Source organism: Typopeltis vanoorti, chromosome 13 (assembly GCF_054136105.1).
Source record: "Typopeltis vanoorti isolate ZY-2024b chromosome 13, IOZ_Tvanoo_1.0, whole genome shotgun sequence".
Lineage (NCBI taxonomy): Eukaryota > Metazoa > Arthropoda > Arachnida > Uropygi > Thelyphonidae > Typopeltis > Typopeltis vanoorti.
This window is the reverse complement of record NC_143561.1, coordinates 65,031,014-65,043,686: the sequence shown is the minus strand read 5'-3', so window position 1 is coordinate 65,043,686 and position 12,673 is coordinate 65,031,014. Positions and strand designations below refer to the sequence as shown.

Here is a 12,673-nt window from a genome sequence, read left to right as displayed (position 1 = left end):
TGTAAATTGACAGTCCAGAACAATGGATGATAGACCATGAGATGATCATTTGGTCGTAACAGATCTTTGTGTGAGACCCAATAAATTTCTGGAGAAATGTCTAGTGCAACCACATGAGTTCCCCAAACATTTCCATAGCTTGTATCCATAGATGGGTAATGTTTGTTCAAAATTGATAGACTCCATATTGATGTTCATGTATATAGGTTTTGTATCACTGTCTGAATAAATTGAAAAAAGTTCTTGACATGTAAAGACCCTCCTGTAAATCAAATTTATAGTATATATCTTTTAATTAATCATAAAACTTTTTTTCAATATTTCACCAGTGAAAAGTTGTGAAGATGAAGATAGTTTCTCATTGTTATGTGTGATGTATTCTCTTTTCTTTTATTGCAAATTAATATTGTAGTTTGAATTATATGAAATTAACTTCATTTTTATGGTATCATTCATAAGCAAATTATAACAGAACTTCTCTAATTGAATCAAATTATGTGTATATCTTGTTTGTAATATCAGAAGGGACAACTTGGAAGAACTCCTCCTAATGCTGGTGGTGATGATAACAAGAGAGATAGAATTAGGGAGAAGGAATCACTGTGGCATGCTATACCAGGCATGATTCCTAATATTGGAGCAAAGCATGGACGTCGAGCAACTTGGATAGGAGCTAGTGGGGATCAAACTTTTATTAAAATAGATGAATCTCTTATTAATTCACATAACCTTACAAAGTCTAGTGTTGTTGCCAACAAAAGTTGCATTGGTAAGTTATTTTTTTTTTAATTTTAAAAAGCATTTGTATGCATGCATGCCTATTGTATTTTATTTTTGCAATAGTGTTTCATATAATAATGAAGAGTAATGAATACTTGCAAAATTTTTGCAGCATGAGATCAAGTATTGCCCTCTTTCTTATAACTTATTATGATTGCTTTTCATAAGTGTTCTTCTTCATCCAGTGGAGTCTCATGTGTTTTTTTGCAAGTTTATTTATTATAGCTGTTTCTTCCACATCTGCATGTGCAAACACATGCTGCTGATCAGTGTCCATATATTATTCATCACCTAATTCACTGAACCAACTTCTCCTCTTCTTTCATTCCATATATCTCTGCCCTTTGAAATAGTCTTATCCATACTAGTTTCTCCTAACAAATACAACCTCCAATTCTTCAAGAAAGATAAACTGATTCGTTTCTTCTATCTGACCACTTGCTCATACATGGAAATGTGTCATAGGTCTTGAGATCTCACGTGTATTGTGTGTGTGTGTGGAGTTGATATAAAAAAATACACCAAGGATTAATTCGATTACTTTAATTTATTTTCATATATTTGTCATTTCTCCATCAGTGCTTTATTTTATTAATGTGCAAATTATTTTGTCTAATCATTTTGTTGTAACAAACTTTTTAATGTGATTCTTGCAGTTGTTTTCCTGCAGAGAACTTTACATTTTTGACAACAACAATAGCATTCAAACAGTAGAGAGAATATTCATCAACAGAAACATTTACTACTTGGAGAGAATATGGAGAATAAGAATTCTTGCATAACAATAATGGGGCACTTATATTAAAATAGTTTCTTCTCTTCCACTGCTACTCACTTCCACTGGAGGTCTTGACTTTGCATTCATCAGTTAAAACAAAGAAATCCTCTAAGTAGTACAAACCAGTAACATATCAATTGCCTTTAACAAACTGTACATTTACTGACTTCTTAATAAAAACTTCCATTTTATTCCTTAATTTTTACAGAAAGTGTCAATCTGTATCAATCCATAACTTTGAATTTTCCAAAACTTCTCTCTCTCTGTGTGTGTGTGTGTGTATCATCTACTGCCAGCTGTTATTTGTCTAGCATTCTCCTGTTGTCACTCAACACATGACACTATATGGTGTCATACAGATTCCTCTTTTCTGTACTTGCCGATATCACTGTCAACATGTGCCTTTTGTCTGGAGGTAAGTAACTACATATGTCTACACTATAGCATATAAATATAAACCTACAGGAAGAAGAGACTGCGGATGTCCAAGACTAAGATGGAAAGACCAACTTCATCTACAGAACAGGCCATAAAAAGCCTATACCTGAATTTTCTCAGACGATGTCTACACTAAAATATTAATATTTTTAGTTTACTTTGATACTTTCTTTTTGCTTTGGCTTTGTTCAAAATCTCTTCTACACAATAGAAGGATTACTTTCAGAATTGTTTTACTGTGATATCAACAATGGTTAGTGCTAACATCATTTGCAAATACTCAGATTTCTTGATCTTGATTAATTCTTGATCATTTTCACATTATCATTATTTAACAATGCAACATACATTACAATAAAATATAATTTATCAATAATTAAAGCAGTATATATATATTTTACTTGAATAAATGTTTGAGAAATACTTGTCAAATATAGGAATAACTTCCTTATTCTTATAAGTTAGGGTTCTCTTTAACAGTGTTGTTATCTGATGAGATAAATTAACTACCTCATAGGAATCCTAAACTTCAACTCACTGTCCGTAATAATCCCTAAATCTCTATCTTCATTCCAATTAATATACCTATAATGTACTCTATCCAAAATACATACCTTTACACTTGGCAACATTAAACTGACATTCATTAGCATTTGCTCATATAACTACTCAGTTCTGTATGGATTCTGTATATCAGCTAAATTTCTTATCTTGCTCCGTCACTTAGCATAATCAAAAATAACTATTTACACTCAGGATCCTCCTGAATATTATATGTTGATACCTTTGAGGAGCTCAAGGACTCATCACAAGAGGGAATATTCTTCATATTCTGGATAATCAGGTGCTGCTTACGCTGTGGAGTTTTTATGGAACGGACCGTTATTACTATCAAGACAACAATGACCCATGCATAAAAGCTGCAGCTGTTATGGTCCTCGACCCCATCGAACGCCTGTGGGACAAATTGGAGTGCCGATTGAGGTTCAGAGCAGTGTGTCTTTGATCTGTCTTTGAACTCAGTGCTGCTTTGATGGAGGAATGGAGACAAATTCCACCTAATGTCTGCCATGACATCAGGTGGAATTGGGAAAGTCTCCCTCAAATGGTGCCGGAGGTGATCAAATGCTACAGTTGTAAATTGTTAGTGTCCAGACAATTATTGGTAAATAGTGTGTGTGCATGCGCATGCACTCACACACACACAACACACTTGTCTTTACTTCTCTGAGTTAGAATCCAAAATTCTGAAGCATTTTTGAAATAGCCTAGAGGAAAAAACTCTGCTTTCTCTTTATGACATTGGCTAACTCACCTTCATTTCAATATCATTAATATACATTTTAAGCAACAATGGCCAAAGTACAGAACCCTGTGATTATCCTCATGCCTACCTTACCAGTGTAGCAGCTTTTTGTTAGGTTGAATTGCATATTATACCAGACGTTATATTCCTTTTTTTAGAAAACAAACATTCCTGCATGATGTAACTTCACAATTGCTTATTATATTATATTAGGCAGTTGATCTCACCACAAAAACACTTATGGTGAGGTTAGATGCATTAAGCTGATTTGATGACAGAAGGCATTCTTTGTATTCAAAAAGAAAACGGGTTTAACTCCTGTATTTTTACTATACTCTGGATTAAGATAGTTGTATCAAGTTTTTTCATTGAATTAAATAGTACTTCATAAGAAATTTGTGTCTTTTTTTTTCTTATTTTAGATATAAAAATAAGAAAACAGTGGAAACTGCACATGAGGTAACATGCTTTTTTGTGTGCTGACAGCAGTTGAACTTGACCCGTTGCCCCAACAGTTTCACTTTAACATGAAAACTGTTCTTAGGAGCATATTTTGTCTTACAGTATACACAATTACTTCTTAGACAGCTGGTCTGGTTGGCTGAATGGTTAGCATCTCTACTCTCCAACAGGCTGCAGGCTTGAATTCTATGGGCATGGATGTTTGTGAATGTCTTTAGGGGAAGGATGAATTTCAACACCTAGTCTGAGACCACAATCCTGCTTATTGGAGGCCTGAAGTGACTTGAAAAAGTTCCATGTTTGGTTTCTAGAGCAGGGTTTCCAGGCTAAAATAAAAAAAAAAAAATATATATATAGGTGTACTGAAAACCTTTTGTGGGTAGGAACTACAAAAAACAACAACAATAACAAAAAAAAAAACATGGTTGTCCTTTGTCGAGTTATTCTCATTAGAAAGGTGTGATTATTTACAAACTGAAAATTTTTAACCATTTTCTTTCAATTCAAGTAGTCACAGTATAGATGATCGTATCTTCCCAGACTCTCACTCCAGTATGTTTCCACATAAAGAAACAAATTTTGGACAAATGAAATTTTTACAATATATGTAAGGAAGCATATATTGCCAAGTCAGAATCTAAGTACTATATCTCTTACACTTGATATCAGCTTGAATTCAACATGACATGGATTCTTTCTTTAAGTGGTTGAAGGATTTGAAGTTGCTTTTGTAGCAGTGATGTATTTAGGTGCTTCAGTAATACAGATAGTAGATTTGCTTGGCTAAGTAGATCTTAATCAGATTGTAAACCTGTGGTGTATAGAATGCATTATATGAGCACTTGAATACTGGGATAGCTGAGGAAGGTTACTGATTTTATCGAAATGATAAAATCAGTAACCAGACACAGTTATTGTACAACAGGTAAGTACATTATAATCGTAAAAGTAGTCAATATGTCACATTTTTATTATTATTATTACGTAACACCTCCAGGGAGTCCAAAGACTCATCAAGGCAGGACACCTACTCTACAACTTCCGTCTCCACCAATCTACCACCCGCAATTACCTTCATAATCTACACCAACGGCATCTACCGCCGATCACCACCACCACTAGTATTTTCATAGACAATCATAAACATCCATGCCTATGGCAGGATTTGAACCCACAATTTTGCTGGAGAGCAGATATGCTGACCACTCAGTCATTTTGTCATTTTCAGAGAGAGGGAGATTAGCAATCCTTGTTCATGCCATGTGGATATTCCTTATTTTTTCACTTCATCTTCCATATTAGTGGAAGTGAGATACGATTCATTTGCCTCATTCATCTGATGTCAGACCCTCTCCCTCACCCCAAGCTTCACATCTAATCATTTCACCATTCACAACAAGTAGTTTACAGATAGGGTAAATACTGTTGAACTTTGCCATAAGATATATATATATCAGTGATTTTTTAGAAATAATGAGTTGTATCGAGTTTTCTTTAAAGCTTTGTAATATCTTTCTTCTATAATGTATTTTCCTATCATGATTGCTTCTACCAAAACTAAATTTCTTATCCTCTAATAATTTCTTACACACACGTGCCTTTGTGATAGTAGGCTTTTACAGTCTGTCAGTTTCCATTGTTCCTGCTGTAGTTGCCTCTACTTAGACATCAGTGATATTGCAAGTTTTGACAATCTCTGAGTGAAGTGGAATTTGATTATGTTTAAGACTGCAAGGATGTTAGGACTATCTGTAGTGCCTCTGTAATTTGCATAGAATTTTCTTTAATATCTTTTGGTGTAAAGGAATTAAAATTATTTTTAATTTAGTTCAGGCAGTTTGTTTCTGTTGTTTACCTAAGGTTGGTATGAGGAAAGAGTCAAGCTTTGAAACCAACACCATTTATCATAGTGTTGAGTTTCAAAGATATAAAAATATTTTCAACTTTTTGAGGCTGTCTTCATCTTTTTTATTTATTTATTTATTTATTTATTTATTATTTTTATTTATTATTATTTTTTTTAAAGTGTCATATGATAAATGATCTGCTTTCTAGCTGAATATTTATCATGATGTTTAGTTTCTAGACATCCAAAGGTGGAGAATGCTCTTCTCTCCCTTCACTGAATAATCCAAAGGGTTTCTCATTTGGTAAACAGTTTGTTGCATTTAAGCAATTTCACTATAAAAGTACAGTTAGTTCTGAAAATAACAAACAAGTAGTGTCCACAAGTATAGTTTGTTATACTGGCAGGTTTGCTATACTAAATTTTCTTTAGTACAGCATTAATGCTATTGGGTTTTTGTTTATCCATTTTGATAGTTTGTTATAGTATTTGTTATAGTGAGAGTTGACTGTAATATTAATAAATAATATTTAGTATCATGCAGTAATACTAAATATTTAATATCTAATAATATTTAAAAATTAGATTAACCCATTTCCTGCCAGATTTTTTTAAAAATTATTTTCATGAATGAAGTAATGTTTTTTGCATGTAAACAAACACAGGATATCTAATTTTATAATATAGAAAGTAAAAATATGATTTTTATTGATTTAAAAAAAAATCCTGATTTGGGGATCACAGTACATGACATAAATAATTATATCATTATTTTATAAATGCCATTGAACAACACAGTCTACGTGTAATCCGACATCACACTTTACATATTGTTTCCTAACATTTTTCTTGCAGACCGCACATTTTCTTTGTTTTCCATCTAATTGTTCTCTCTAAATAATGCCCTGCAAGATTTTTTCTCACGTCTTCTGGTATACGCTTCTGTGAATTCACACTGTAGGATGGCCTTCCACTATTTTTGGAATCAGATTGAGAGTGTATATTCAAGTAGGACCTCGCAACCATTCTTCTGAAATCTGATAGTGGCATTTTTCCATTAGTACTGCAGTATATGACATAAGCATTGACTATAGCCATATCCGCTGCATTAGTGAAAATGGAAAATACCATTTCTTGCCTCTAATTTTTATTCGATACTTTTGTATATTCCAGTCAAGCTTATCAACACCACCCATGTACTTATTGTAATTTGCAATAGCACTAGGCTGCGGAATTATCACTTGTTTCTTCTCAGCTCTAGACCATCTTGACACTTGTTCCAATGGTAGAACTTCCAAATGATTTGATAAAATTTTAACAGTGTTGTTATCTTTCCAAACAAGACCAAATATATCATTTCTTTTGTCAAACCTATAATCAAAAGACCCATGGAATTCTTTTTTCATTTCCCCATTCGTTTTATTGGGCATTTATTCATCCTATTATATCTCATTGTTCTTGTCGCAGGTATATTTTTCTCTTTTAAATTTTTTATCAAATCAAACTTGTGAAAAAGTTATCGAAGTAAAAGCAGTGTTTTTCTGTTTTGTCTGTAGTTGTCACCTTGTTCAATATTACCGTCATACCTAACCCATTCGTATCTGTTTCAGAATTACTTAGTTTGCCTTCATAGATTTCTGTGTTATAGCAATACCCGGTCTCCGTGCAACACATAGCTCATTGTTTGAAACCGAAACGAATGGGCTTGCCCCTAATAAATTGCTTTAGATAATGGTGACCATAATAACGCACTATTTGTTCATCAATACTAATATTATGGGAAAATACTCCAAATTGCATGAAATTCTTATTCAGCTCATCAACAATTGGTCGAATTTTGAATTATTTGTCCCTGTTTCCATTTATTATTGGTATATCTGTATTGTCACTGAAATGCAGGTTTCTCTTTATTTCAATGTACCGATTTTTCGCCATACATTTTCGTACAATTCCTATATTTATGTCTTCTTCTTCTGACCAATACATCTGCTCTTGGGGTAGAGAGTGATATCCAGTTAAAAGTAATATTCCCAAGAATTTCTTGAAGCAGTCTGCCGAGAACGTAAATTGGTGACAATTATTTTGAGCTGCATAAGATATACTATGTTGTACGATAAGGTCTACTAGATTATCTGTAAAGAACATTTCAAAAATTTCTACTGGGGTTTAATCTTTTACTCTTCCTATCATGTTTATTTTATGTTGCTTGCATTCTTCACCATCAGTAGAAATATTGAAAGATGCTCTTTCTCGATTCCAATCCGATATGGGTTTTCCCTTTTTAGGTTTTTTTATTTCTTGGAACTACACTCTCTTCATTACATCTTGCACCATGAATTTCTATTGAACTTGGAACACCATTTGGAACGGTATCTTCAAGAATATTGTCATCTATATCTTCCAAATCTGAAACATCATCCACTCTATCCGGTGGTAGTTCCACTATATCTATAGTACTATCAAGGTCTTCATCATCTGTCAAATCAAGTTCATTGTCCCAATATTCTTCAAGTTCTCTTTAACTTTTTTCTACTCATGATTATGCTGAAAAATAAATTGAATAACTACAAATATTCTTAAGAGTAATAATTGTCATAGAAGTAATAAAAAAAAAAATCACAATCTCGTTATTCATAAGATAATATTTGATATGAGTCGAAATGGTAAATCATTTTACATTACACTAGACGTGGGCCCCAAATGGGGAGCATCATATTTTTCAGCTTATCAAGTAATAAAATTTGAAACTTGCTCAATTTTCGTACTATGTTATTCAGAACACATATGCACATAACCTCCATAATGGAAAATGATTTATTTCGACACGAAATATGAGATTTTCAGTTATCAAATAGGCATATGTGAAAAAAGCATCACTTACCAGCAAAACTTTGAATCAATATAATTTATTACAAGTATTTTTTAATCAAACTAAAAACTTTCACTACATACATTGAGAGCAGACTTTGATGTACACACATAACCTATGAATACTCAAAAAGTTTAAAATTAGTGGTGCCAACATAAAAAATATTGCTGATCCCAAATGGGGATCATGGAAGTTAATGGGTTTAATATTAGTCCAGAACATACACAATACAAGGTTATATAATCTTCTGTTGTGTGTGTGTCTAAATGTGAACAAAAACATTTAATCATTACTTCTTAGTATGAAATTATATGAGAAAACAATATTTTTTCATCCTACTCAGTATAATTCCCACTTAACATTATTGTATTTTAGTTATTTATTTTTACAATTATTATTTTAATTATTTTTTATTAGCTTTTAACTATACACTGTTTAGTTAATATTACTAACCTGTGTAGGCACATAAACTTGCCTCTTGGTCTATGGTTCTTACACACACACACAATGCTACTGGAAATGCTATTCTCCATTACGAACATAAACTGATGCTGTGGTCTTTCTGTAAGGCAGTCTGTGAAGATGTGCATAGTCATTACAGGTGGTCTTCTGCATATAACTAGATAGATTGATGACTATGTAATAGTCATCAACCTATCAAGAGAGGAAAAAATTGCATTTATTAAACTTATATTTCACTGCTTTTCTACCCAGCATCATCATCAGAGCACAATTATAACTGTGACAGGCACATAGCACTGAACTAAGTAATTATGGCAAACAGTTCAAATTGTAACTAAAAATAGAACGAATGTCTTTACTTTAAGCTACTGGAGCTATCATTATACATCCTGATGACTTGTAACTCATTACATTCGGTTTCCATTAATCATTATTATTATCATCATTATTGCATATTGTTGGCATATTCATTTCATGATGGTGGTGATGACGTATGCAATGATTATCTACCTGTTGGAAGCAAGCAATGAATATTCTTCTTGACATTGTTATAACGAACTATCTGAAATGTTGGTAGCTGTGAGTGTGGACAATATGACCTGAATAGTTATTTTTGAGAACATTCTTTGTTAAGTATCACAAACTTTTATTATTGACATACAACACTTTAAATTTGCTAGTGATTTTGTCTACATACTTTTTAGTGTTAGAATATACAGGTAACCCTCATATAACGCGGTACTTATACAATGCAGTTTCGATATAATGTGGTCTACAAATTGAAGTAACCCTTGTTCATTGTGGTATTTATACAATACAGTTTCGATAAATACATGGTCAACAAATTATAGTACCTTTATCTTTAACCCTTTATCTTTTCATATATTTTTCACCCCTCGAATTAAAAATCAAATTTTATATTCATTAAATTTGCATCTGCCTGTATCGCGCATGTAGTTAATACCCTTTAGCATGCATGTACGTCAATTGTTCACCATATAAAGTGTTTATTGCTGAAAGCTGTCTTTGTTTTCTGCCAGGAAAGCACATTAAAAATCATAAGAGTGTTAATCTCAAGCTGAGCACTTTATTTTCTGGTGAGTTACATACAATAAGTAATGCTTTCTTTTTATGTAAAAAATTTATTTTTATAGTAATGGTCACTTAAAGGGCTTTTGTGATATGGTTGAAAACGAAATTAATGAATTAATTGATGGGGAACAGATTTAAATGAAGAGGAACCGGTAAAATAAATGCCGAAGATTCTCATTGTGATTAATTCCGTTAAAGAATTCAGTTTAAAGAAATTAGCAGATGGATTGGACTTGGCTAGAAAGTTAGGACGTTATTTTACGGATAATGATCTCTCAATGGAGCACTCCAGAAAATTCAAGAGACAACTGGATATTTGTTCAGCTTCATATTATGAACTTAATAAAAAATTGCAGTATAGTCGTAAGGAAGGTCTTATTACTGACTTATATAATAAACCAGCTGAAGTATGCAATGAGAATTATACAAATGATGTCCAAGAGATTTCAAGTGATGACGACGTCTGGCCACTTGTAAATAAAGAACATCTACGAAATATTCGTTTTGAAGACTGATGACGATTAAAATATGCATTTATTTTATTTTGCCTAAAACATTTATGCATTATGTGCAATGAAGTTTATGTACAATTTGTATTTTTATAAGTTTATACTTTGTATTTTGTTTCATAGTTTATATGTTTTCTTAACTTACATGAATTATCTGAATTAAATAAAAATATTTTTGTTGGATATGTCGTAGTTGTTTATATAATTAAAAAAAATGATTTCGGAACATAACCCTACTTTTTCTGTGTGATCTGAGTCTCGCATAATGCAGCATTTCTGTGGAACCTAACATCTGCGTTATACGAGGGTTACCTGCATATATGTTATATTTATTTTATATATATATATATATATATATATATATATTTGTGTGTGTATATTAAGTAGCAGACATAGTTACTAGCAATTTAAAGTGTTAGTATGCCAGTAATAAAATAAAAGTTTATCATACTTGAGTTTCTTTAGACATTAAAATATTTAAATGCCAATATCTTGGTATTTCAGAAAATTACGAAATTTCAGAAAGGTTTCAGAAATGATTGACTACTTGTGAAAATACTAACTTTAGGCATGAGTCCCCCTTGTATTGCATATTTAAAAGATATGAACTCCTTACAGGAGTCTACCTATTCACTTTTATTTCCTGCCTTCGAGTAAAAATTTAATTGGCCTCACAACTGTTTTGAGTTGTTTCTCATCATAGACTGAGTAGAAAAATGATAGATATATCGTGTTTTATTTATAACACATTTTTGTATATTTTAATAATATACCATCACATTTATCTTTAACAAATTTGTAACAAAATCCCTTTGGGGCTGTACAGAATACTACAATAGCACAACGTGAAAAATTTACATTACAAACTTCCTATCAATAATTTTCCTCCAAATCAGTCTTATTCATCAGAACAAAAATATTGTCAGATCTTATATTTTGGTCTTGTGTAAAGTAAGACATTAATCCATGTAAATTTTAGTCTTCCTTTGATTCTTTTTTCTTGCCATGCTAGTATCAAACACCTAGTTTGCCTTACTTTTCCATTCTGTTTAAGTGCCTATATCACCTGAGATGGTCTCTGCTCTCACATTCCTGATTTGCTCACAATGCCAAGTTCCTTCGTAATATTTTCATTTTTAATATTTTTGCTATTCATGCTATTTATTCACTTTCATAATATTCTCAGAACTCTCACATGTGTGATACCAAGACTTTTATCAACTGTTTTATTTCTAACTCAGCCCTCAGATCTAAAAGCTACAATTAGTCTGAGTACAGCTGGTTTAGTGTGTGTGTGTGTGTGGACTAATTTCTATTATTTCATATAAATTTATTCATTTCACTCCTTAATACACAATATACTACTGTGTATTTCTGTACTTCTCACTAAAAACTGTGTTCAAAAGGTGAAATTTATAGGTATCCCATTCAGGATGCAGCTGCTGTTTTCAATGGTCTTACCTATTTTCTTAATTTTTGTCTAGTGTACTGCTGATTTTCATACCAAATTTGTTGCAGCTATTCAGTTTAATTAAGGAATCTAGATCTATATTGGTTTTAATTAAGAGTATAACATCTGCATAAAAGTAAAGAGCTGAGATTAACATTTCCAATTTTGATGTCAGGTTTAATGCCACATTCCTTCATAATGAGATCCGTATAGTTGATGAATAAAGAGTGGAAATAGTGTTCATCTTTGTCTCACACCTGATTTTCATCAAACCATATTCATGTATCTCCTTCAGTTCTAACCGCTGACTTACAGTTCAAATATAATGATATTGCTCTATACACTGCCTTGTTTACACTATATAATTATTGCATTTTGAACATCTTTTCCCCCTTAGCTCTTTGTCATATATTTTTTCCAGCATTACAAAACTTCAGTACAAATTCCTGTTATAGTCCCACATTTCCTCAACTCTGTCTATCTCTTAAAGTGAAAATCTGATTCTGACAACTCCCATTTTGCCTGAAGCCAGCTTGTTCTTTCCCAAGTTTTTCATACATAATTTTTCTTAGTTGTTTGTTTTTCTTAGCCTCTTCTCAAGTATGTTTGCATAAATCTTGGAGGTCATTAGGGAAATTCCAGATGACTAATAGAGCTCTCATAGAACTCATGTTATTCTCG

At 32.2% G+C, this 12,673-nt stretch overlaps 1 protein-coding gene across 1 annotated transcript in view; it reads left to right on the top strand.

The window, feature by feature from the left end:
- The window catches only part of hiw (MYC binding protein highwire), a 1,014,282-nt gene that overhangs the window by 216,393 nt on the left and 785,216 nt on the right, over nt 1-12,673 (top strand). The window contains exon 21 of the mRNA XM_090402616.1: nt 523-769. Coding sequence (XP_090258742.1) covers nt 523-769 — 247 coding nt within the window. The remainder of the gene's footprint in view (nt 1-522; nt 770-12,673) is intronic.